This window comes from Microchirus variegatus (genome assembly GCF_963457635.1).
Source record: "Microchirus variegatus genome assembly, chromosome: 19".
Taxonomy (NCBI): domain Eukaryota; kingdom Metazoa; phylum Chordata; class Actinopteri; order Pleuronectiformes; family Soleidae; genus Microchirus; species Microchirus variegatus.
Window position 1 is genome coordinate 15,313,673 of NC_139820.1, and position 27,605 is coordinate 15,341,277.

Consider the following 27,605-nt stretch of genomic DNA (forward strand, 5'->3'; position numbering starts at 1 on the left):
GGTGCTGATATGAGCTGAAAATGAGTGGTATAGGAGACAACTCATTGGAGCCGCTGTGCTCTGACCGCAAACGTAAACTGTCCACCTGTGACACTCCAGGCTTAGGGTAAGTGCTGTAAATTCTGTCATGCAGTGTAGTTATCAGCCCACAGTTAGCAGCCTCTGCTCTTTTGGTGTCAGTGATTTTATCAGGTCTCTTCCTTCATCCTGGCCCTGTGTAAATATCCCTACCTCCCTGTACCAAATGTGCGTTTGTGGCTAGCAAAATAACTGAAGCCTCAGAGACCCTGTAGAGCCTGCATGTGGATGGGGCATAGAGAGGTGAGGTTGCCTTGGCAACATATCTAATCCCCTTGTTGCCCCTGCAGGTGTGACAAGCGTCGAAGGGAACAGGAGAGCAAGTACATCGAGGAGCTGGCCGAGCTCATCTCTGCAAACCTCTCCAACATTGACAGCTTCAATGTCAAGCCTGACAAATGTGCCATCCTCAAGGAGACCGTGAGGCAGATCAGACAAATAAAAGAGCAAGGTAGTACCACTCTACGAATCACACACAAACTGTAAACCCCTGGTCATAAGCAGCAAAACATCAAATGAAAAGATGTAGTTTAAACAGTGTTTGGTTTTATCATACTTTACTTACCAAAAATGTTCTCTTTGTGGAATTAATATTGAATAGAGTTGGACATAAGCATTTCAGGGTTCAGTGACCCTTCTGCAGGACACATGAAGCCACTGATTAGGTGGTGTGTTTGCATTATTCAGATTACATCCACTACATTACATTTTCTTTTTAAAGACAGATTCTGCTCCAGATATGTTTGGCATCCTCACTGCCCTGGGGCCTCATGTATAAAAGAGTGCGCAACTTTCATACTGAAAGATGGAGTACTCGCAAAATTTGAACTGTACGTACACAAAGGGATTCTCAGATTTATAAAACGTGCATACGCCGAGTCCTGAACACCTTCTCTTTGTACATCCCATCAAATGTGAAACTGAGCGGATGTGAATGAGTAACACCACGCCCTCTTTCCATCCACAAATTAATATACAAATGATTGTAAACACCCTCTCTAATGCCTACTTCCTGAAGAATAATGACAAATGCAGCAGCAAAGGAGGAAAATAGAAAAAGAAGGAAAGTGCGCGATCAACTAGAAGATAAACACGAAGGGACTAAATGTGACGGTCACAGCGACTGCTCTCATATCAATCTTGATGCTTAAAAAACTGGCTGTGCGTTGATAGTTGATCCTGTGGGTGTTGTTTTTCTGATGTAACATGTTTATTGAGACATGACTTATCCATGTGATCTGAATTTACAGATCATTTCAACAATCTATACATTTCTCAGTGTCACACGTCATCATCCAGTTACATTACGCACAGAAAAAGCAGACAGAGCTCACTGAGTTACTCCATGTAATGATTCGTTACTGTCACTGATTGTGTTCTGGCTGAAGAGGGAGGAAGAAGATGCTAGTGCTCCGATGTCTCAGGTGTGCCGATGTCTCAGGTGTGCCGGTGTCTCCAGCGGCTGACAAGCATGCACCTGCATCACCTGTCTCTTTTGAAGAAATGTGCAGCAGTAGTGGAATAACTTATTTGCAGTTATTTCATTATCGTATGGATTAAAATCAACTCAACGTTCAAGTCCCCCTTTCTTACAACAAATGAGTCCGTAACTTTATCTTGGAGTGTTTAAAACATTGCAGATTGATGTTCATGTGTTCACGCCAGCAGCTGTGTGTCTATTTACATAAAGAAAAGATTAATCTGTGGAAAATCAATTCCAGTCATTTGCTCAAAGTAAGAGAGAACACATAGAGAAAAGTGTGACACACACACACACACACACACATTTGTAGTGTGTCAGGCTTTTAGCTTGCCCTTGTTTTAAAATCAAATTTTGTTTTTATGGCTGGGACTGTGTGTACTTGCATCACTAAAGTAAAGGGTGCCCCTCATCTGGTGCGGGCCTTTTTTTTCTCCTCACCACCCCTGCTGACTGTGGTCTTCTCCCTCTCCTGCATTGTGTGCTGCTCCAAGCGGGCTCTCCGTATCCAACGCAGAATGGATAATTTGTCTATGCGTAGTTTTATCCCCACATCCATATAAGACGCATATATAATGATCTTTATGATGAGGATCGAGTACAGTCGCGATACAGGGGATGAGAGTAGATCTTAGTGAAACCCGGACTCTCAAAAGCACACTTTTCACTGTTTACACTCCGTGGTCTCAATCTTTGCATAGAAATAAGGGAATAATGTAAATAAGGGAATAATGGATGCATCAGTTGAGCTGATCTCTTTAGTTAACTGCTCAAAGGAGAGAAGAGAGTTCTGTCGCGAGTTCATAATCAGCCAAGTTTCGCTTTTGCACAAAGTGACGTTCCAGCATTTAATAGGTGCTGTTCCACAGTGTACTCGCATCTTGTAAGAATCGTTTTATTGGTGTTCCGAACTGATCTTGGACAGACTCTAAGCGGGTATAGACAGGCGCGTGCTGTTCACATTTTTGCATGCGTCATCACATCGTTTCGGTGGTTACCTGGGGAAACTGGAGGAAAAAATAGGGCGTCTTCGGGGCGTCCTGCCTAAATGTAGGGCTTCTAATTTCATATTATTTTCAGTACACTTCGTCCTAGGCCCTGCTGGCTAAATGCCTGTAGTGTTTGGTGTTTGAGCACAGGATCAGTTTGTTTTCAGTGTCCTCTCTGATCTTATCCACACATGTTCAAAAGTACGTACAAACAGTATTGTTTGTCACAGAATAATTCCTGTTTGTCACTGTAGACTAGGGATGGGAATCTTCATCATCGAAGCGATTCGATACGCATCTCGATACACTGCCAAGGATTCATGAAGCGATTAACGATTCAGGAAATTACCAACGATACGATTCTCCCACCTATTGCGATACAGTATGATTTAATTTTAACACAGTGTGATACGATGCAATGCAGAAGACAATTATACTATGGAATACATAGTAGTTCTCAAGTTATGGCACTTAAAGCATTAAAGCCTGTATCTTCCAAAGTATTGCAGGTATTGGCTTCAAATTTTGCATGGGCATCACATACCACCTGAGAATTATCCCTATCTTTGTAGCTTTATTATTAATTAGCAGATTACTTAATTTATTATACTAAAAACACATTTTCGGCTTTACCTTCCAGACTGATGGAGATATTGCCTTCAAATTTTGTACAATGATTCATGTAACAACTATCTACAAGTACAATCATTATTACTTTGGCTATGATTGGTAATAGTTACATAATAAGTTAACTGGTTAACTTATTAGTGAACACAGAAAAAATAGATAAGGCATTTTTTCTTTATTATTGAGCTCATTTGGACGCATTGAGGATATCATGGGTTTATTTAGCACTTATTCATAATATTTATTACATTATAATATAAATGTATTAATTATCATATAAAAAATAGTTAAGCCTCCATTTCTTTATTAATGCATTGAATGGAAAGTTTGAACATATTGTATGCTTATTCATGAAATTGAATAAACAGTGTATGCTTTTTTCATGAAATTTGGACACTTTGAAGATATGGCAGGTGTGGTTAGCATTTTAATATTCATAATATTTAACAAGGTATAATAGGTTAACTAGTTTTATTAAAAACTAGAGAGAAATTTATGAGTTCAGGTATTCTGTGTTCAATATCGAGTTTATATGGATACTTTGAACATGTATAAAGTGTAGTCAGCATTATATCATAATATTTAACGGTTATTTTGTTGAATTTATTAATAATTAATTAAAACAGTTAGTGGCAGGTGCGAGTGCGTATACTTTGGGTATATTGGAAAGTTGAGGATTGGACAAGTTCGCGGATATACCCCTTGCTGTCGGCCCCCGACAGCGTAGGCTAGTTTTAAAAATGGAAAGGCATGCTGACCATGCTTCCATGTCTTGTGCTGACACCTGGTGGCCGTAAGAAGTATTATATTAGTTTATGGAAAAGCCTGGGAATCGTTTGGAATTAATTTAATGTCTTAGAAAATGTTTAAATTAGGGATGGCCTGATCTTATATTAAATATATCGGATGTAAGATTCCAAGCTGCATAAGCGTTACTTACTTTGCATGTCACTTGATGCATGTTGTACGCATTATGTTCACTTCCGAGTGAAATGAGCAAATATGTAGAAAATTCCAAATAAGTGTGTGGCTTTAGTATGTCAAATGGGCTACGTGGCTCAAAGGAGATTCAGAATCCACTGTGGATGTTGACTTCCAAATTCCACTTTTGCTATTAGGCATGCGATAGGCCTAGGGCAGGGGTCGGCAACCTTTACTATCAAAGGAGCCGCAAAACCTATTTGACCCTTAAAATGAAGATGACACAGACCCCAAAATATAAATAGTCCCCCCCCCCCCCCCCCCCCCACAAATCTAACTTTGTTGTCCTGCCTAAAAGTAGGGCGTCTAATGTCCCCAGGACGCCCGGACGCCCTGCTGGCTAAAAGCCTGCTGTCCACACAGCTGTGACCATCACGAGTGGGGAAAAAGCTAAACCAAACACGATTACAATTAAAGCTGCTTTCCCTTCAGCAGCCACGCGCAGATGTCCAGTAACAGTGATTTGTAATATCATCGACCTGGCTGCAACAAATGCCTCAGTTCTTTATATATATAAAAAACGTGTGATGACATGGAGAAGCTTCATCGTGTGCCTCACAACTGCGCTGTCCACATGAGCGCAAAGTCCGAAACGTCACGGTGCGTGAGCCCCGACAGGAGCGGCAAGAGATGGGGAAGAGAAAGCAGTAAAATGCTTTGATATGAATAATTATTTTCTAGTGAGCTATAAATAAAAAATAATTTAAAAAAAAAGTTTTTTTCAAAGCTCCAGGGAGCCACTGCAGAGGGGCTTTAGAGCCGCATGCAGCTCCAGAGCCGTGGGTTGCCGACCCCTGGCCTAGGGCAAAAAAAGTAAGAGCCTCGTTAATGGGTTCTATAGTTATGATAGGGGTTAACTTTTTAAAACTTAAAATTAACGGGTACAAATTTGTGTGAACCCTGGTGTTTAGAATAAAAGGTTTTCACAGTGAGTAATAGTGGGCAAAATCCATGTTGCATATGTAAAATGATAACTTTCTTCATTAGCAGTGCAATTTGCTTCATCTGTCATTAGGAAAAAGCTCGTGTAGTGATGATGATGTCCAGAAGGCTGATGTGTCCTCCACTGGTCAAGGGGTCATTGACAAGGACCATCTGGGACCGCTGCTCCTGCAGGTCAGCTTGGGGACAATCTTTGATAGGCAAAAGACACCAATTAATTTCTCTTTTATTGGCTGGATCAGTGTTTTACTGTGTGATATATACTTCTTCTATTCCCCTGTTGTTTGTAGGCCTTGGATGGCTTTCTGTTTGTGGTGAACCGAGAGGGCAGCATCATATTCGTGTCAGACAATGTGACCCAGTACCTGCAATACAAACAGGAGGAGCTGATCAGCACCAGTGTGTACAAAATCATCCATGATGAGGACCGGGAGGAGTTTCACAAGAATCTGCCCAAGTCCATTGGTGAGACACGTCTTCATTCGCCAATATCACTTTTTTTTCATTCTGAATAATTCATTATTTTGTTTCATCTCAATAATGAGGAATTACAGGTACTTGGTGCAAACGCATTTAAATGTATAATTATAATATTTCTTTCACTTTATAATACAAATACACCCTCACTTTCACTTGGACTCAGACACTCTCACACATTACCTTCATACTTTTTTAATAGCACCAAATGGGGCATCATGGGGTGGAGAAGCACCTCTGCAGAAGAGTCACACCTTCAACTGTCGCATGCTGGTGAACTTTGGTCATGGACAGAGTCATGAGTTGTTAGATGAGAGACCTGGAGGCCAACGCTATGAGGCCATGCAGTGTTTTGCTCTGACTCAGCCCCGGGCAATGATGGAGGAGGGAGAAGGTAAAAGTCACTTTTATCAGAATTCCAACACTTGTTAACAATCTGCATTTACTGAAATTGAACAATGTAGAGGTTATGATTTGATCAGCATATCTGCCGTCTTGTTTGGCTCTTTGTCTTCTGTATTTTTCTCATCAGTTGATTCTTAATTCTTGCACACATTATACCAACAAGTGTAGTTAAATGTGGATTTGAAATGGCATTGTCTCTTTCCTCAGATTTGCAGTCATGTATGATTTGTGTGGCACGACGTATTACTGCAGTAGAAAGAACAGAGAGGTTTAGCACACGCCACGAACTGTCTGGTAAGTTTCTACTTTGCTATGTGTATATATATATATATATATATGTATGTATGTGTATATATATATATATATATATATACATATACATATATGTGGACACTGTTTTTAAAGCTCCCATAGAGTGGTCCTATGGCACATCTATGAGATCTAGTTACTGTAAATGAGCCGAGAGAAATCTCTCCTCACTGAAGCTCTCGTCAGCCGCAGTGTTTCAGACTGAAATCTCACACCCAGAAGACAGACTGTGTTGTGATTGGCCAGCCAGCATGCGCCTTCCCAACTGTCTTGTGATTGGCCAATACCTGAAAGTGACATATTCGGCACACCCGCTCTCAGAAGCGCTCCCCCCTCTGGAACAGTGGATGCAATGCTACTCATTATCAAAACATTGATTTAACAATGTTTAAAAATAGCTTCTTCACGACTCCCCACCGCAGTCCCTTTTATGACTTTGACCCAGAGTCAGACCCAGAGTCAGAAGACACTGTCCATGTGAAACACCCCCACAACAGAAGTTATTCTTCTTCTGCGGTTCAATGTACGCAACCGGATGTGCCCGGACTAGTGCCCGGAGCAGGACGATCTGCTGTTCAGGAGAACCTCTGTTTACGTAACCGGACCGGGTTTTTTCAGAGATCTCAGAGATTACAATACAACACAGCGTTCTCAGCGGTGGCTGAACTGTTTGTTTTGAACCTTCAGGGCTTCATAAACGAGGTAATGGCACAGATGCACAATAAAAAACAGCGTTAATTGGTACTTCTGTTCTATGGGAGCTTTAAAATATTTTATTTTACATTTCTAACTATATACTGCCAAAACAACATAATGCATACACACTACCCATGATTTCAGAAAATCGTCCAGTCATCCTTTTGCTGCTAGTAAGGCTGAGTTAATTTTGTGGGAACAATAATAACAAATAGTTTACACAATTTGTTTTTCATCTTTTATCTGATCCTGCCCTTTAACTTGTTTACATTTTTAGATGTGCAAACTCATTATGGTAAATGAAAACAATCCCTGTTTAATGTCACCTAATACTTGAGGGCTTTAAAAAAGAAAAGAAAAAAAAAAGCCTGAGTTTGTATCAACAGTGTAATGTTAACATGAATGCATACATTTTAAAAACAAGCCCACAGTCGAAGATGAGACTAAACTGTTCATCTTCTGTTGCAGGTAAACTGATTGAAATTGAACAGAGCTCTATTCACACCACTATGCGCCCAGGTTGGGAGGATCTGGTAAAGCGCTGCATGCAAATGTTCCTCCATCACAGTGAGGGACAACCATGGTCCTACAAACGTCACTATCAAGAAGGTATGGATTGATGTATGTCTCTACAATCTGCTATGTAACCAGTGCAGATGGTTACATAGCAGGTGGGGCAACTCATTGATGCATTAAGTTTGTTTTTTAGTTTTTAGCAATTATTATTTGCAACTAATTGATTACTAAATTAATTGATTGTAATTGATGAATTGCTTTGAGTGATTTTAAGCTTCTGGAGTTGAACTTGGGCCCATGATGTCTCTGCACACAGGAGTACCGTTCTTAACCCCTGAACTACTTCACCCCCTGCCATATTATCAAATAAATGATTAAAAGACTTTCAACCTTCATTTTGAGGTTTGAGAAACACTGGTCAACATTTTATTGCCCAAACGATTACTTGATTGGTTGAGAAAATAAGTTAGTTGCAGCTCTAGGAAATGCAAGTGTCTCAGCTTTTTCTTTTGTGTTTGTTTTTTGTCCATTGTCAGTTATTTATTGGATATTTGATTTTTTTTTCTTCCTTCACTTTAGCCTTCCATAATGGCCATGCAGAAACTCCACTCTATCGTTTCTCGCTTCCTGATGGTACCCTAGTCACAGCTCAGACCAGAAGTGACCTCTGCAGAAATCCCAACCCCAATGAACCACACTCTTTTGTGTCCACACACTTGCTTCAAAGGTAGAAATGTTCTCACAATTAAAGCCAACACAAATAGAATGTCAACTAAATGTACAGCAATTATATTGCTCTGTTTTTAATTGTTATTTTTCATATTTTCTTGAAGAGGGCAAAATAATTATCGTGGAAACCAGGGCGGAGGCATGAGGCCTCAAAACAACCCCAATCAACAGATGAACATGGGCCCTGGAGGTGGCATGGGTATGAACCGAGGCTATGGCATGGCTGAACAGGGCAGCGCGCCACATAGAGGAATGTCTCCGTATGCGGGGGGCAACTGCATGAACTCCATTAACCAAATGAATCAAATGAATCCCATGCAGCAAATGAACAAAGTGGGTCAAATGAGTTCCATGCATTCAGTGAACTACCCCATGAACTCAATGAACCAAGTGGGTCCATTGAATCCGATGGGTCAACGCAGCATGCATCACCAGCAGCACCCACATCACCAGCAGCACCCACATCAACAACAGATGGGTCAGTTCCATGGAGGAGGAGGTGGACCTGGAGGTGCAGGGTATGGAATAGGAATGACTAGTCCTCCCCAGGCCAGTCCAGGGATTAATGGCCCCCCACACAATGTTATGGGTTCCCCTAGAGTCAGAGGGAGCCCAAAGATGGGTACAAGCCCCTTCTCCCCTGGTGGTATGAACCAAATATTTTGTCAACACATTTTAATATTCAGGATAATTACATACAGGAGAACCAGATCTAAAACAAATTTACTTTTTACTTTGGTTTGTCTGTTTGCAGGTATGAACTCCCCCATTAGCGCAGGTCACCCTGGTAACTCTGGAGTGGGTGCAGGAGGAACCACCTTCTCAAGCAGTTCTTTGAATGCCCTCCAAGCCATCAGTGAGGGAGTTGGCAATCCTATGCCTACCCCACTTACATCTCCTCCCCCACACAAACCTGACAGCTCCCCAAGCATCAACTCCACCAATCAGTCAGCAGGGGGACCATGCAAACCAGGTCTCCCATCCTACTCTGACACCAAGAGTCCAGGCAGCTCTTTGGGGGCTGGTGGAGATCAGCACTCACAACAGCACCCTCACACTCCTATCAGCGAGGGCCCTCCTGACAAACTGGACCAGGTGAGCAGAGAGATGGGCCCGGGTGCAGGTGAAGCCTCTCGAAGGGTCCCTGACAGCAGATGCCACAAGAAACTTCTGCAGCTTCTCACCTCCCCTACAGAGGAGTCAGCACCACCCAATCAAACATCAAGCTCCGGACCCACCTCCACACCTGAGAATAAAGACGGAACACTGGGCGTCACCAGCCCTTTTTCTTCCACAGGAGTGTCCTCTACAGGTGGAAATCATGGTGCTGTGTCGTCCTCTGGTGGCACTGGTCATTTGTCAAATCAGTCACTTCAGGAAAAACACAAGATCCTCCACAAGCTCCTTCAGAATGGGAACACTCCCGATGAGGTGGCTCGTATCACAGCTGAGGCCACTGGGAAGAGCAGCTTCAATTCAGACTCTGCATCTGCTGTCCCTGGCGGAGTTAGGGGATCAGAATCAAAACAAGAGCAGCACAGCCCAAAGAAAGAGAAGCCTCATGCACTCCTTCACTACCTCCTCAATAAGGATGACACTAAAGAAAGTGGGGATGTCAAGCCAAAGCTGGAAGAGTTGGAAGGCAGGGCAGCTCAGGGGGCAAGGGTCACTAACTCAGACATTGATGGAAAGGTGAAACTGGAGCCATCTGATGAGGTATGTTTTTCCACCTGAAATGACAAGTTGTTAGACATAGTAAAAATAAAAATACTCAGAGCGTTGTTTCTCAATCCCTTTTATTTCTCGGTTGTTCAGACTGAGACCCTGGAGACCATTCTTGGTGTCCCAAGGAACAACTCTGGCTTCTACCCAGACCCAGACTCCAGAGCAGGGAAGGAAGTGGGGAGGAAACAAGGAAATATGCCTGACACTTTCAATGGTAAGGAAAATGTAAAATAAACAATTATAGAGCTAAATATGCAGTGTAAGGTTATGCCATTGGCATTGTCACTTCAAAGTATTTAAAATGTAATGTAATCTATATAGCACTCCCTCACTCACTCAGAGATGTGCACCATTTGACTTGCCCAGTGATGTGCAGGCAGGGGAGTTGGAGCCTCACCTATCAATCTTGAAAAGAAAGTGTTAATTATAGAAAATTAATATTAATAAAATAAATTTTAAAATAAATATTAATATTTGTCTGCTGGTATGCAGTTAGTAACCCATTTTCCATCCAAATCCACAATTAAAAATATATATATTTTAAGTATTGCAAAATGTTTGCATGTCCTGTTCAAATACAGGGAGCAGACGCGCCGTGAGGCAGCACCTTGCCGTGCCTCTCAGTAGATCGTGTAATCCCTCACAAACTATGTGATGCTATTAGTCTTTCGCTAAACATCTGTATATTGCAAACAAAATGATTTCAAAGACTCTGATTATATGCTCCGTCTTTTCAGAATCATAATAATGTATGAAATATATTCCTGTAACGTGTTTAGGCTCGCAGATTCATCATAAAACCTCAGTGAAAAGTCACTGGGTGATGGAAACCGTACCTGACTCATGGCAGAGGACGCTTGTGAGCCCTCAGATTCTTGGGCCACCGCCGCCGCAATGAGCTGGAACCACTGCAATCGTCTTCTTCGTTCTTTTTTATATTGCGTTTACAACCCGCCTTATCAAAAAAATTGAAAATCTGGACTTTCAATCAGAGCAAGTGGTAATAACTAAAGGAAGACAAACACCAGAGTTTAGAGGATTACTTCAGACCACGGGAAAGAACGTTACCCGATCTTTTCAAACGGAGTGGTACACCCAGAAAAAAAATGGCTGTGTGGATGTTCTACGAGCGACGTGGACCTGTTACAGCGATCTTCTATACAGCGATGTCAACAAAGTTACAGAGATATCCTTGGAGAATGATTAGGTGCATGGACTTACATACGGTGGCCCAGAGGTGTCAGGACAAATACAAAAGCCCCAACACAAATACAAAAGCACCAACACAAATACAAAAGCCACAACACAATTACAAAAGCCACAACACAAATGCAAAAGCCACAACACGAATGCAAAAGCCACAACGCGAATACAAAAGCCACAACACAAATACAAAAGCCACAACACGAATGCAAAAGCCACAACACGAATACAAAAGCCACAACAAAAGCAAAAGCCACAACGGAAGTGACTTACAACGGAAATGAACGGAACCGGATGTTGACAATTTTTTTTTTTTTTTTTATGGATGTTGATAATGCGGCGGTAAGGACCGTGATTATTAGTTAAATTATTAATTATATACTAATTAAAATACTAATTACCATGTAAATACAAAACCATGTCTAACTTTAATAAACACAGACATGCTGCATACCCACAGAAAGGTCAGAAACTCAACTAAAAGCTCATATAAACCATTCTTATGTTCATGAAACACAGTTAAAACACTGGTGGATCAAACCAGCAGGAGCGGAAAAAAACAAAAGTTATTTCCACCGGAACAAAACCACTTCTAATGAAGAACTACACTTTCCAGCATGCTTTGGGAACAAATCCTGGTCTGATTGATCATTACAGATCGACATTAGATCGTTCTGATTAGAGAAGGGCAAATGTCTGCTGAAATGCATCATATGCATTTATGTCCTTTTGAGTCGCTTATGAAGTGATTCACACACATTTGGAGACCGGGGTCTGATTCTACCCGTTTAGAGGTTTAAAACGAGCTGTCAATCACCCTAATTGACCAAGGTAAGCCAGAGCTATGGCGCTGCGTAACTGAAGACGCTGCAGAGTCAGAGTTGTTATTACGTACCGCACAGGGAGTACCCATTTACAACGAGTTATCATACTTTTTTCATAATTTGGAACCCAAGAAATCTCAAATGGAACGGATGGTGCCAAACTGTGCCAAAAGATAGAACGCCTAGACATCTCTTTACTAAAACCTCTGTATTTTTTCTCTGCTTCACTTCAGCAGCATCAGACTTTTCACAGCTCGTTGTCACATGACCTACAGGTGTTTTTAAACTTCTACTGCATATTTTAAAGGTGATCCATGTGCATTTACTCTGACATAGTGGCATCTACAGTGAAACTTACACCTCTGGTGGAATCTCACCAAGTGTTATCTTCCTTTTGATACCAAGATAATCCACATAGAGCTTGTAACTGCAAATATTTACTGTATTTAGTTTGGGCATGTCATTTTCAGGCAGGGACTCCAAAAAGAGGGTCAGGGAAGAAGAGGCTACCACCTAAAACATGAAACACTACAAAAGCACTGTTACTTTGTTCTTGTCAGGAGGAGAGAAAAGTCATCAGGCGAGAGAAAGGCCATCAGGCCAGCATGGTGTCTATGAAAGAACCTTATCCATGGATGCCAAACCCATGGCTGGTGATGGAGCAGTAGGAGGTGGCCTTTCTGTGAGGAGAAACGTCCCCTGTCCCACATTGGTCAAACAGGAAAAAATGGATGTGCCAATCTGTCCTGGGGGCGTACCCAATGGCTTTCCTGGAGGCATGAGTGTTTGTCCACCACGGGGAAATCCAAGTAAACTCTTTTTTTTTATGCCTAACGCAGAGTAATTCTGTATAGATCTGATTTTAATAGAATAGATGGCATGTTTTTTTCATTACGTCTTTTTTTAAATGTATAATTAAACTCATGACTAATTACGCTCGCAGTACAGTTTTCAGTGTGTAATTAAGCAGTAGAGGTCGCCCAGGCCGATTAGGCATTTGGCAGATTAGCGATATTGCCATTTTATTTTAACGATCACCAATATTATTGATTAATATAAGTGTTCTGCTGTGGCAATCTGCTTTCAAGCTGCTGCATCAACTGATATTACTAATGAACATTAAAGAAATTTAAACAGCTTTGTGTTGGATTTTGTAAAATTCTAAGTTTTGGCATGTATTTCAATTTTTAATGTAAAAATCTGTTGTTATTAGCCTCGTTAAAAAGTCATTTGAATTGATATCTGACCTGAAATCCCCCAAAATCCTTAATGTTAATGATCTTTGTGTCATTCAGGAGGTATGGGCAGAGGAATGGGAATGACCCAGCGCCCTCCCATGGCAGGAATAGGAGAGTGGGGGATGCAGAGGAACAGTGGCAGCCCTGTGGCCGGACCAGGACACCCAGGCATGGCTCGCTCTGGCCCAATGGGAGGACCTGTGATCAACCGCTCCAACAGTGTTCCTGGAAACACCAGGTCTATGTTGCAGCAGCAGCTCATGGATATGGGTATGTGGCATGTTTCTGTTGTACCTGAAACTAGTGAATGCTTGCTAACCCTTTAACACAGTTGTTGCATAATATGATGAATCCAAGTATTTTGTCACATACTACACACTTACACTACACCGCGTAAGCTTTCTACTGGCTTCAAACAATGTCCCAACTTCCACTGATCTTATCTTAACTACCGGAGTAAAAAGAGAAGCAGTGTAAGTCGATAAATCCTACTAAACTATAAATGGATGATGGATAAAGGTATGTCTGACCGTGTAGACAATATTTTAAAATGCACAACAATTGATGTTTGTGTCGAGAAGTGTCATCAATTGTGGTAGCCAGGGATATACATGATTTGTTTAATGAAACAAATGGCAGCTTTATTTGAAAAAGCACAACACAAAAGACCACATTGTTTGTAGGGACTTAAATACTGATTTAGTTAATAGGTCAGACAGCTGATTTTGTTAATACCGTGTATGGTATTGGCCTATATAATGTGATCACAAAACCCAGTAGAACAACTGATACTGCTTGGAATCACAGACAGACATCCGTCCGTGGCCGTAGGGATAAATAACTTCCAGAACCATTCTGCCCTGCAGCGCAACATGATGAACCTCCCGCTGTTGCTTCTCCGCTCGGCAGAAGTGCTGTACAGAGGGTGTCTGGTTGTTCTGGGTGGCCTAAAATTGACCACTAAAGGAATCACAAAGTAATTCTGTACAAAATACTAGGGATCGACCGATTATCGGCCTTTTTTAATGCGACGGCCGATTATAGATCAATTTAAAACTGGAGTATTTTGGCTCTGTTACAGCCGCGCCTCTCTGCCTGCAGTCACTACTCTGTCTCCAGCATCGTCCCACCCACAGCACAGTCTGATTGGTTACACACAGAGTCACGGTAACAGCCAATCAGCAGCAGTGAAAGCTCTGCACGCACAGTGCTCACACAGAGGAGAAATAGTGAAGCTGTGGAGAGCAGATACTGTATATGTACATTGTAATAAAAAGTCCACAGTTCTCTACAACTCAGCGCTACTAGTAACGTCACTGTGAGACGAAAACTTAAACACAAGCGGCAGCTCTGCTCACTCGCAGTCCCTCCAGCCCTGCGTCTCTTGAAGACGACTTTAGACCAGTCGATCCACTCGTTTCCGTCCCGGCGTCAGACACTAGTGTAGTGCCAGAGAGACGCCAAATTACAAGTGAGGAAATCAAGTTTAATCCTCTCGGTCCCTTTTGAACGCCATTCCAACTCTAAATAACGCCGTGTGTGAGTGAGTGCGTGCGAGCAGTTAATAAACATGATGTGCATGAATACTGAGAGGGGGCAGAAAACCTGAACAGAGGACAATATTTTCCCCTCAGAAGTCTGTTTAAGAGACATGTTTGTTAGTTCTGTCATGTTAAAGTCCTGTTGAAGGGACATAACATAGCATCATAAAGCCTACATCAACTGCATGGTGTTCAGGGATGAACACTCTCCTATTGCTATTCTATTTTTTTCCAGCTACACTAACATTAATCGTTAGTAATGTAGCCGCTTAGTTTTGAATGACAGGGTCCCTGCTATCACATGTTGTTAAAATATATATATATTATACATATTATAATATATTTACATTATAAAATCAACTATAGGCTTCCCAAATGCTGTAATGCATGATGAGTTTAGCATATACGCGCGCGGATATTATGGAATCGGTCTTGCGCGTCCGCGTCGTTGTGCGCGTCGTCCGCGTCCGCAGATTTTAGCCGTTAACGCGATAACTGGAAAGGCGTTTGAGATTTGATTTTCTTATTTTTGTTTATGGGTCACATACCCCCTGTAGATGATCCCTATTGATTTTGAGCTGTCTATCATTATTATTAATTAATTAATTAATTAATTAATTAATTAATTAATTAATTAATTAATTAATTAATTAATGATATAAAAAACATATTTTCGCCTGTATTTTCCAAAGTATTGCAGGTTTTGGCTTCAAATTTTGCATGGGCATCACATACCACCTGAGAATTATCCCTATCTTTGTAGCTTTATTATTAATTAGCAAATTAATTAATTTATTATGCTAAAAACACATTTTTGGCTTTATCTTCCAGACTGATGGAGATATTACCTTCAAATCATTATTACTTTGGCTATGATTGGTAATAGTTACATAATAAGTTAACTGGTTAACTTATTAGTGAACACAGAAAGGCATTTTTCTTTATTATTGAGCTCATTTGGACACATTGAGGATATCATGGGTTTATTTAGCACGTATTCATAATATTTATTACATTATAATATACATTTATTAATGATCATATAAAAAACAGTTAAGCCTCCATTTCTTTATTAATGCATTGAATGCATTATTGTATATTGTACTGTATTATTGAACATATTGTATGCTTTTTCATGAAATTTAATAAACATAGTGTATGCTTTTTCATGACATTTGGACACTTTGAAGATATGGCAGGTGTGGTTAGCATTTTAATATTCATAATATTTAACAAGGTATAATAGGTCAACTAGTTTTATTAAAAACTAGAGAGAAATTTATGAGTTCAGGTATTCTGTGTTCAATATCTCTCTAAACTGACTGTAGGTGTGAGAGTGTGAGTGAATGGTTGTTTGTCTGTATGTGGCCCTGTGATGGACTGGCGAACTGTCGAGGGTGTACCCCGCCTATCGCCCAATGGGCAGCTGTGGCCTAGTGGTTAGGGCTTCGAGCTCGAGACCGGAAGGTAGCCGGTTCAATCCCCGACCAGTCCCAACTGAAGTGCTGTTGAGCAAGGCACCTAACCCCCTCACTGCTCCCCGAGCGCCGCTCACTGGCATGGCAGCTCACTGCGCTGGGTTACATGTTCTACACCTCACTGTGTGCTGTGTGTGTTCACTAACTCACTGCAGAATTGAATTTCCCCTTGCGGGACTTAAAGGGTTCTTAATCTTAATGTCAGCTGAGATAGGCACAGCAACCCCCGCGACCCTCTGGTGGAGGATGAAGCGCTAGATAATGGATGGATGGCTGGATATTTACTTTATGAAACTTCAGGAAGCATTTTTTGTAATTTATTCAAATTTCTGTTAAATCTATTAGAGATGCTGCTGAGCCTGGGAGCTTCGTGCACTGTTTGTTACAGTTTTAAAATAAAGATCCTAAAAGATATGTTCAATAAACAAATGCTTAAAGGCATTTAAATGAAGTTAACCCTAACCCAAGTGTTTGTATAATTCAAGGTTTTGATGCCAATATTTTTACTTTTACTGCAAATTAATATTGTAAATGTAAATGCCCTTTACAACAATCCTTTCGGTGAGCCAAAGTGCTTTACAACAATTAAATAAATAAAGAGGTAACAAATAAGAGTAATTAAAAACAGTAAAACAATACAATTGGGCAAGATAAAATAAGATAAAAGATAAAAAAAAGATAAAATTGGCTCCAAATAATGGTTATCGGCCTCCTTGACGACTAATATTTGGTATCGATATCGACCCTGAAAAAACATATTGGTTGATCTCTACGAAATACTATTAAAACCAGAACAAATGAAGCTGTATTCTCTGTGTGATGGAAATATATGGTTGCCTAGTGCCACCGATTCTTCTTTTTGAATGTAAAGGGTCAGGCGTATTAAGCTTGTGCTTCCGCCTTCACTTTTTCTGTCTAACTTGTTCCTTCTTGTAGTTTTTGTTGTTTTCTATTTTCCTTTTGTTTTATTTCCATTTATCTTACTTTTCCCTGTTGTTTCATTGTCTTATATTTGTTGACCAAAATGTAAGGAAATGATATACATCAAATTTTTTTTAAATCATCTGCAGGTACCAATGAATCCAATATGAGGATGAGCCCTTTTGGTGGACACGGACCACCACCACAGTCCCCATCCTGGCCAGACTCCGCGATGGGAATGGACAGACCACAAAGCAACCCTAATATGTAAGCTACTTGTTTTAACCTACTCTAGACCTAAGACTGAATTTATAAGTTGACATTTTTATTGTGTGCAGTATTCATAGTCCCTGAATGTTTCTTCTGCTCTGATCACAAAAACAAATTAAGAAGTGGTTTTTCTCTCTCTATAGGATGCATATGGCCATATTCATGTACTGTACATGTGTGAATGTAAATCCATCCATACAATCATTAATGCATCCTCAGGAAACCTTAAAGTGTGCTTCTTCAGCTGACGTCCTCGGACTTCTGCAGTTTCAAAGTGAACTCTCTTTAGTTAATTTGTAGCTACTACCACAACACATGGTTTCTTTGTTGTTATGTTTATGTTCTAGAAGCAGATGGAGAGCTTTTTGTTCTTGTGCTGATATAGTCATGACTAGAGACTAAAGACTGAAGATATATCTGTACAATCAGATGTAAAATAATTATTCTTGTGAACAGGTGATGTCCGTGTTCATGGTGATGTGCACAGGAGACACATCCAGGATACATGTCATTGTCAACAGTTGTCCTCCTGTGATCATATCACTCACATGATCAATGTTAATTCGAGATCTGAACTGCATGACTCAACACATTTGTCATATGTTGGTTTAGGGACCCATTTGCGCACCCTCTCGATGATTTACTGGGGTCTGTGGCCAACAGTGAGGGCCCGCCTGATGAGCGAGCGCTTCTTGACCAACTGGATTCTCTGCTTAACACGACTGATGTCATTGCTCTGCAGGAGATTGACCGAGCCCTGGGCATCGTTGAAATGGTAAGCCAGGTACTGGTACACGATGTGTTGGACCTTTGTTTTACAGGAGATGAGCTATCACCTGTCTTAGCGTCAAGGGTCCACATCAACTTAAGTTACTGCTTTTTTTACAGTGTAAAATCAGAATAGTATGATATTTGAATAGTCGGTGAGGATTAAGATAGTTAAAATGAGCCGAAGTGCATACTGTATAATGATCTAAAATCATTGCATTCATTTACATTACATGAACATGGTCTCTTTGTACATTCTTAACGTCAGTTGGCCTTACCTTAAGTTTTATTTTCCATTTATTATGAAGCACTTTGAGCTGCAATCCTTGTATGTATCCTTTTCTCACCATTAGAAAGCCAAATTCAACTGAAGTTTTTTTTGCCTTTTTGAACCACTCACTTCTGCACCAAAGTCCACAAATAATATTATATTTACAATGTGGCACATATAAGTTGTTAATCCACTGCTTTCACAATCATTTAAGTTCAGATGTGTTATCTTTTGACTGTGGAGTGACATAAACTAGCTGTTTTAGCTTCCTGCAAGCTAAAACACTGTTTCTCTGTATATAGGGGTCAGTATGTGTTAATACCCCAAACAACCTCATTTCAAAAAAAATATTTTCACAACCCTCAGTTGTGTGTGTTATTAGATTGTGGTTTACTCTGTTCAAATTAGCATTACATGCAACCTAACTGTACTCCACAACCAGGGACCAGAAGGTCAACAGCGGGGCCAGGAGCAAGGACAGAGTCAGCGCCCATCTTCAGAGCCTTTCCCACGGCCGGAGTCCTCCATAGCTATTGACCAAAAATCCATGTATGGCCCAGGTCCCCCTTCCATGGGCATGCAAGCTGGGTACAGCAACAACACAATGCAAGGCCAGTCTCCAGGAGGCTTCAACCCTATGATGAATCAGATGGGTCAAACAGGGGGCTTCCCTGGCATGGGGGGTATGGGCAACCCCCGTGCAAACATGATGAGACCGGGCATGATGGCTGCCAAGCCTCTCCGACTGCAGCTACAGCAGAGACTGCAAGGGCAGCAGGTGATCGAACAAACACCTTATGGTTTGGTAGAAAGTGGCTTCTTGTTTTTTATTTTAGTTATGAACATCAAAATAACACATTGTCCTCTCATATCTGGCAGTTTATGAACCAAACCCGACAAGGCATGAAGATGGAAAATGCCCCTGGAGGAAATCCTCCCATGCGTCCAGGCTTGCAGCCTGGCATGCAGCCTGCAGGCATGGGTACTCAGGTATGTAGCAAGCACTTCTTCATGTCAAATTTAGTGTGCATTTACTTGCCACATTTAGCAAAGCCCAACTGCAGAATCAAGGTCAACATTTTGATGTTTTTCCCACAGCCTGGTTTCCTGAACGCCCAGATGATGGCTCAGCGCAGCCGAGAGATGATGGCCATGCAGATGAAGAGGCAGCGGATGATGCTGCTGATGCAGCAGCAACAACAACAACAGCAGCAGGGGCAGGGAGCAGCAGGAGCCTTCAGCCCTCCTCCAAATGTCACTGCACCGGGAGGCATGGACAGCCCCATGGTAGGCCCAGTCTTAAACCAACCTGGGCAGCAGGGCTTCAATTATGGAGGGAACTATGGTGAGTTGACTGAAAGAGAGCTTGCTTCATGTGTCGTTGCTTCCTGAATGTTCTAGCTTCACACAGTAAATATATACACTGTTTTTATTCATTCATATATATATATGTATGTATGTATGTATATATGTATGTATATGAATATATGTATGTATGTATATATGTATGTATATGAATATATGTATATATATGTATGTATATGAATATATGTATGTATATGTATATATGTATGTATGTGTATATGTATATATGTATATGTGTATATATATATGTATATATGTATATATATTTATATGTATATGTATATGTATATATGTATGTATGTATATATGTATATATATGTATATGTGTATATATATATATATATATGTATGTATACATATGTGTATGTGTATATATATGTGTATATGTATGTATATATATGTGTATATGTATATATATGTGTATATGTATGTGTATATATGTGTATGTGTATATGTATATATGTGTATGTGTATATATGTGTATATGTATATGTGTATATATATATATGTGTATATATATATGTATATGTGTATATATGTGTATATATATATGTATATGTATATATGTATATATATAAAGTTTGTGGTTTTATTATATCTGTTCTTTTAATTATTTTTACAATGCAATATTACCTTTGCTTGTTGTCTGAGCAGTTTTATATTAAGATATCGAAACCGTACCGATACCGTGGCCCCAAAACTGTGATACATACCGAACTGTGGAGAAACTGTACCGTTGCATCCCTAGTGTATATATATATATATATATATATATATACACATATGAGTATGTATATACACGCGTGTGCGTATACGCGCATGTGTATACCCGCGTGTATTAGTGCTGTCAGTTAAACGTGTTATTAACGCCGTTAACGTGAACCCATTTTGTGGTTTAGCATACCTTAAACGACTCTGTTTGTTGCGGATTACTCTTCCATACAGCGTCTCCTTGTGTAAAGTGCGCTGAATAGTTGCACAGCAGGGTTTCACCCAGAAAAGCTGCTAAGCCCGGTGATGGGACCTCTCGGGCAGCGCACCGGCGGCCCACAGCATTTAAAAAAAAAAAAAATTGAAGTTCACAAGTTTAAATTATGAATATTATGTGTAATTGTAAGACATTTATTAACGATACTTTTACACCAACTATAGAGTCTTACAAAAAGACACACTCTTGAAATTAAATAAATCCTTTTTTTTTCACTTAATTTAAATGAAGTGAATCTTCAAACAAGCCATGCAATGGTCACATTTAAAAGTAAAATAAAGGAACATAAATAAAAAAGTGGTAGTGCCCCCTCATCTGCCTCACCTGCTGCAGACAAACGGCCCTTTTATTTCTGCACACAGCCCCTGCGCTGTTCTCTTCTCCCTCTCCTGAGCCGTTCGTCGCTCCCGCGTCTCCAAGCGGTCTCTTCATCCATAGCAGACTGGATAATTTCAATCTCTAGTATCTCTTTCTCCTCCTAGTTGGGAGGGTGTCACCCAAATCGTCCCTATACACGATTGTGATGAAAAAAGGTTTGCATTTTGCTTGTGATCGCCGGCTAGTAGAAATGTATCACTTTTGTTGGAGCAGTGTTTTTTCTTGATGGACACAGTAATGCTAAACTGCGCTAAACACAAAGGCAGGTCAAAGTAGAACATGCTTGAGTATTTATCCTGTACTTGCTGTTGTACTTGCAGGGATGAACCAGCAGGGGGACCCACCATTCATGGCTCCAGGTAACAGCCCACCAGGAAATATGATGCAAGGACGAATGGGTGGCCCTGCTCAGAACACCATGATGCCAGGGATGCAAGGAAACCCACAGGGAGGACCCATGTACTCGGCCGCAGAGACGAAGCCCTGGCCACAGGGCGGAATGCCACGCAACAAGTAACAACCATCAAACCTCTCTGAGCAACAACTGTCACCCGTTTAGCAAAATACTCAAAACGTACTGTTTTTTCCCCCCGTCTTCCAGTTCTTACTCCCAGCAACAATACCCCCAGCAAGGCAACCAGGGCCAGTTTGGACCTATGATGATGAACAGCTCCATGAGTGGACTGGGTCCAGTCAGTGGGGCCGCAGCAGGACAGATGCAGGGCCACATGGCCATGAACCGCATGGGAATGGGTAGAATGCCAATGGGACCTGATCAGGTTGGTAGTACTTTGACTTAAATTCATTACAATGGCTGGTAGATAAATGTGCCTCCGAGTGTTGCACCAGAAATTAAGGAGGAATTTGAATATCTGCTAAAATTAAGAAATCAGCTCATTGACCCAGGTCCCCACCTATATCAGAGTTCAATCCAATAAAACCCCAAATACATTGCAGAGTGATTTGACCTGTGAGTGATTCTCATTAAACACTTTCCCACTGCTTAAAACCTGCTTTAATCAGTTTTTATGACCAGATTTCCTTTCCCAAGTGCATGGGGAACTATGTTTACTTTTACATAGCAGAAAGGATGCTGTATTTCATTGCATAATAAGCTTCTGTGCATGAGTCTGTTCAGGCTGCTTTAGAAACACAATGGCACAAGATGCTTGTTTATTTTAAGTTTTCAAAAACCAAATGATTTCTATTTGAAGTCAGGGATAGTCTTCAACAAACATACTTATAGGTATTTTCAATTTCTGTTAATAAACCCTCCTGAATGTTTTAAAGGAAAATGTTACATTTCCACTGTTCTGTCTCTGCAGAAGTATTGTTGAGGAGAAGACCTGTGGCAGATGGCCTAAACTGACGCCTTTCAACTGTAGCAGAGCAGCCTGAACCTGGAGAACAGCAGGCACCACACACACACACACACACACACACACACACACACACACACACACACGCGGTGCAAGAGACTCGATATACTGCTCATCCAGAAGGAAGTGGGCTGTGAGGACACGCATGCATCAGGTTTCATCTCCCACTGAAACGTCACACGTCTATTATGATTCTGCACAAACAAAAAATCTGTGTGAGTGTTCACATGACTGAGCTGTGGCTGTCCAACAGTATTTAGTGTCACAGTCCGGCTGCAGTTTAGGATGATGGTACAACAGGCTGTTGCTGCACTTTGCCCAGAGGCTCCTGTGTGGAATCAAGATTGATGCAGTATTTCTTCATCATTAAACCTTTACTAGAGATTGAATGCCTTCACTAAAAGGTTTTTTTTGTCTTTTCTTTTTTTCGAATACGCCTCATTCTTAAAGTCATAAGGAGCTCTCGCCACAGTTTTCTATGTTATGCAGATGGGAGCAATAATTATTGCCTCGATATTTTTGACTGTAACTGAGCATTGTCACCGTGTTATCAGCAAACAAATGGTACTGTGCAGTATTAGTATGTCTCAAATGTCCTCTGTGAACATGAATTGTAAAATGTATCAGACATGCTTTCAAAGCATGACACCTGCTTGTATGTTTGTGTTCCATAGGTCATGACTGATGTGTTCTATTGTTTGTTAGTTTTTGCCTTGGTTTTCCTTCTCAGTCATTTTTCTCAATGCTGTTTTATTTCCTTAAGAGTTTTGTTGTTTTAGTAAGGCACTTTTTTATGACATAAAGGTTTGAGCTCTCACACTGTGGAGAGGAAATGGAAATTAATTATTTCAGGTCTGTCCATGATGTTAAATTGATAATTCGATGAAATGTGTATGTGTTACATTATGAGGGCTTGAATGGGGGAAAACGGCAAGTCTTCGTAATGTGAGAATTACATTTTAAAGTAAAGACATGTTTAAGGGTTTGTGTTATCTGAAGTCATGGACATGTGTGTGTTGTGTTTTTGTTCAGTGACGAGCCTCCTTACAGATTTTGCTCTCCCCTCAGTTTTGTCTGTTCAATGTTTTTTCTTCACTTAATCTTGTGAATGATATTCTCAACTCGCTGAATCTACCTTTTCAAAATGCGCAATCCAAAGATATTTTTCCACCTCTCTGTATAGTTTGAGTGTACATTTTTTATGATATGCATTTATATTATTTGGATGGTAAATGGGTACATATGGATCTGTAAGTGCATACGGTGGACAGTATGTGTGCGTGTGTGTGAGAGCAGTGCAGTCAAAAGAGAATTGGGAGGTTCCAACTCCACAGCAGAAAACAAAGCATGTTTTTGCTGTGCAAGAGAATGAAATCCACTTAAAAACATATCAATATCTCTTCTATTTTTCTGTACGACTCCATTTAATGAGCAGATTTTGTTACTTTGGGGAAAAAGGAACTTTGTACAGTTTGAATGAAGCATGGGATGGTTTAGGTTTGTTTCTCTCTAAGCTGTCATTTTACAGGATGTATATTACAGATTTTCTCTTTGTTGTTGATATTAATGTAAATACAAATTTATATTTAAACAGTCTTGCCTCCGATTCTCTGATTATAAGCAGTGATACATGCATGCAAACTGTGAATATAAGCCTGTATAGTACACTCCTAAATGAATGAAAGACTAATCATACCCATGTTTAGATGGAATATTCTTGTCCCAGAAAAATATTGCTCCCGGTGAAGTCCATCATCCTTTTCCTAAAAATAGATTTATGTGGTGATGCAAACGTGTCTATGAGCATGTGAACGTCATGCTGTAAAAATACTTCAGTATTCACAGTTGATGCAAGTAAAATGCAGATTTTGTTCAAATCTGACATGTTTCACACATTTTGTGCAGATTCCCAAACATTTATCCCTGAAGCTTGAGGAAGAAACATTTATTACAGCGTGTTATTGGATATAATTGCTGCAGACTTTTAATGTTGTTTCTTTCTTTAGATGATCATGTTTTAAATGTAAAATCAGTAAAGAAATATAGTCACATAATCATAATGGGGGAGATATTTTGTTTGAAATGCAACCTTGTCGAGACCAGTGGTCCTCATGGAGAGCAAAACCTGGTCTGAATGAGACAGAACCTCATTTCTGACGAACTGATTAAGATTTGAATCGTGCTTAAGTTACTGGGTATGGTTAAGGTTAGGGATAAGGTTTTGGTTAAGCTGTCTGAATGTCCTAGGAAGCTGCTTGTGTGTACAAGCTCACTGTTATTGTTACCACAGCGGGGCGCTGTTGTCCGTTTATGCCTTCACTTTCACTTGTCTCCTACCCAAAATGCAGCAATGTAAGGCACGGACACAGGAGGGCGCAATGACCACAGGTGAGTAGTTGGAGGCTTCATGGCTACACTGATGGATTAAAATAGCATCAGTTGTGTAGAATGATGAAAACATTTTAAAGCGCTGATTTGGTGGTAAAGTGATAGACACATAGAATAATAGATGATAAAATGAGAGCAGACTCCACTGCCACGTTACACATGACAAGTGCGTGTGTGTGTGTAAAACATGGCATACTGAGATTTTACACGGCTAAGCGTTTATTCTTAATTGTTCATGTTCTTTGTTCATTAAACTGTTAATCTGTTCTGTAAATGTCCTTTTTTATGTAGAGTTATTTATTATTGGATGTAAGAATATACATGTATATAAATACGTGTGTGTGTGCGTGTGTGCGTGTGTGTGTGCGTGTGCGTGCACTGTGGGAATGGGTAACAGTGAGCAGCTCTCTTTCTTTCTCTATGAGAGAGAGAGAGAGAGAGTTGGCTCGGTTCCCGGCCCATCTGCGGCCTGGCCCGTGGATTACTGTTTGTTAATGTTTCAATCAGCTGTGTGTTGAGGAATGTGGAGCTATTTAACCTGAACTTCCCCAGGTGTGCCGAGGCGCCGCTCAGTCTGGGCCCCGCCGCCCTCCCCTGCCCTTGGCACAAAGCTATCACACAAACACAATCACACACTGGCCACGCCGGGGCTGCAGCTGTGCGCATCGCACCGCAGGGAATTGGGAAAAACATTGCACCAGGGAGACAGAATAAATCTTCTAACGAATCGCCTCGCCAAAGCAATTTAACCCCTGCGGTGCCGGCGGACACTACAGCACGGCTTATTTACAGCAGAACATATTGAAAGAGCACTTTTAAATGCAGTTTTTATAGAGTGAAACTAACTTTTATCTCATTTCATTGTTATTGTTATTGTCATTTCCCCGTTTTCACCTTTTTCTTTGTCAGTTTTCTCATCACAAAAAAACATCTGAAGTTAAAAAAAAAAGTTTGTCAACTTTATTTGAAATTTAACTTGTCAAGATGTTAAGAGTTGATGACCTTTGGTAACGTGATCTGTTAATGATGCTCACAGAAGCACATTTAACAGCCTCCAAATGTGTTGAACAGCAGCTTTGGTTTTATGTTACCTGAACAACTTCTCAGACACTTCACACTCACTCCTCAAGGTAACCTGGTCACATAGGAACTGTGACAACGTTACAGCCCATAAGCACACGCACACACACACACACACGTGACTGTAGATACAGATACTCAGTGACACACTGTTGAAAAATAATTGTCTTGTTTTAATAAAAAACACATACACATGGTACATTGTAAGAAAACAATATCTTCACATAATGACTCATTGTAATATACAATACAGTTTTGTTGCTCAGGAATCTGAGAATTTTACTTTTCGTCTTTTCATACAAAATGCTGAATATTCTACAAGGTTTTTAAACACAAGACACAGAGTGTTAACAGAAACTTTCAACTTTCTTTTAGAAACTCTACAAGCAACAAGCACACGCTGGCTGCGCTGAACTTTGTCTTGGTCCCCCTGACTAACCCTGTCTCTGTCCGGACACCACCGCGCGCTCCTCTTCTCTGGACCCTCGGATGAATCGAGAGCCGTTGAGTGGCAGAGAGATCGTCGCTGCGGGAGAAATATCCACGCAGCGCTTTTTAATTCTAGCATTTGGGAGTTTGAAACGTCCCTACACAGTTCAAGGTTTTTCCGTCACATCAGGAAGCCTTGTTCGTTCTTGGTGCTGCTCACAGTAGAATCACGGAGCGATGCTCCCCGAGTTCTTAACGACACATTATCCTGTCATCTGAGCATCCGTTCTGCAAAAGACGAGACGAGAGGAGGATTAATACATTGTGTGAACTTTTACGCACGGAGCTGACAGCTTTTACGCACGTGTTTTAACAATCATAACATGAGTTATAAGAGCACATGCACCTCAACAACACACTGACACTGTGTCATATGATATTACTGCAGATATGTACCTCTGTGATGCTGGCCAGTTCTGCGTTCAATGTGGTCAGCGGTGTGCGGGGGCCGCCGCTGACGGAATGCTGGCGGCTTCTCTCAGGCTCGTCCAGCTCAACCTGCAAGTCCCAGATGTAGTCGATGACGTGCTGCAGGATCTCCACCTTGCTCGCCTTCTTGTTGGTGGGCAGCGTGGGCACCAGCTCTTTGAGCTTGCTGTAGCAGTTGTTCATGTCCTGCAGGAACACGGTCATCTGTTCGTCTAGCAGCGGGATCTTGCACTTGGAGATGCTGAGGCTCTGTTCGGACAGGCAGCGCACCACGTCGTCATCGCCGACCTTGCTCTTCAGGGCGCAGGTAGATCCGTGAACCTTCATGTTGATTTGTCTGTGGAGTAGTTTCCAAGAAATGAGGGTGATAAAGTTTCAGTGATCAGGCGTTTACTCCTACTCCTCTCTCACGTGTGTTGACAGTTCCCAACAACCACATGGAGTAACCTCGGCCTGTTTATAGCGGAGCAGGCGCAGGGGGCGTGTACAAGCCCTCCTGTTTGAAACTGCTAGGCCACTGACACGGCTGCGTTTGTCTTAATGGGCGGGTCCACAGCTGCGCTCTCAGCCAATGACAGGACTCGCCTGGTTATCGGGATTTACAATCTGTTTGAGGGATGGCGTTACAAATGGAAACAAAT

General features: G+C 41.0%; 2 protein-coding genes across 2 annotated transcripts; one reads left to right on the forward strand and one right to left on the reverse strand.

Annotated features, from left to right (window-relative positions):
• LOC310940999 (nuclear receptor coactivator 3-like) lies at positions 1 to 26,484 on the forward strand (the record flags this gene model as incomplete). The annotated part of the gene is made up of 21 exons (XM_083906070.1): positions 1 to 106; positions 369 to 529; positions 5,171 to 5,271; positions 5,388 to 5,562; positions 5,777 to 5,968; positions 6,187 to 6,273; positions 7,453 to 7,593; positions 8,080 to 8,227; positions 8,334 to 8,875; positions 8,984 to 9,945; positions 10,045 to 10,168; positions 12,542 to 12,790; positions 13,277 to 13,489; positions 17,309 to 17,426; positions 18,042 to 18,219; positions 18,911 to 19,246; positions 19,348 to 19,458; positions 19,567 to 19,813; positions 21,520 to 21,712; positions 21,801 to 21,978; positions 26,422 to 26,484. The coding sequence occupies exons 1-21, from the start codon at positions 21 to 23 to the stop codon at positions 26,482 to 26,484; spliced, it is 4,605 nt and encodes a 1,534-aa protein (XP_083762196.1). The 5' UTR covers positions 1 to 20.
• On the reverse strand, positions 26,199 to 27,383 carry id1 (inhibitor of DNA binding 1, HLH protein). The gene is made up of 2 exons (XM_083906401.1): positions 26,932 to 27,383; positions 26,199 to 26,763 (listed from the first exon to the last, which is right to left on the reverse strand). The coding sequence occupies exons 1-2, from the start codon at positions 27,289 to 27,291 to the stop codon at positions 26,728 to 26,730; spliced, it is 396 nt and encodes a 131-aa protein (XP_083762527.1). The 5' UTR covers positions 27,292 to 27,383; the 3' UTR covers positions 26,199 to 26,727.
• Positions 27,384 to 27,605: the final 222 nt, after the last annotated feature.

Coding starts and splice junctions, on each gene's coding strand:
- id1 (XM_083906401.1), bottom strand. CDS start 27,291: ATGAAGGTTCACGGATCTACCTGCGCCCTGAAGAGCAAGGTCGGCGAT. Junction 26,764..26,931: donor AACTGGCCAGCATCACAGAG/GTACATATCTGC, acceptor CGTCTTTTGCAG/AACGGATGCTCAGATGACAG.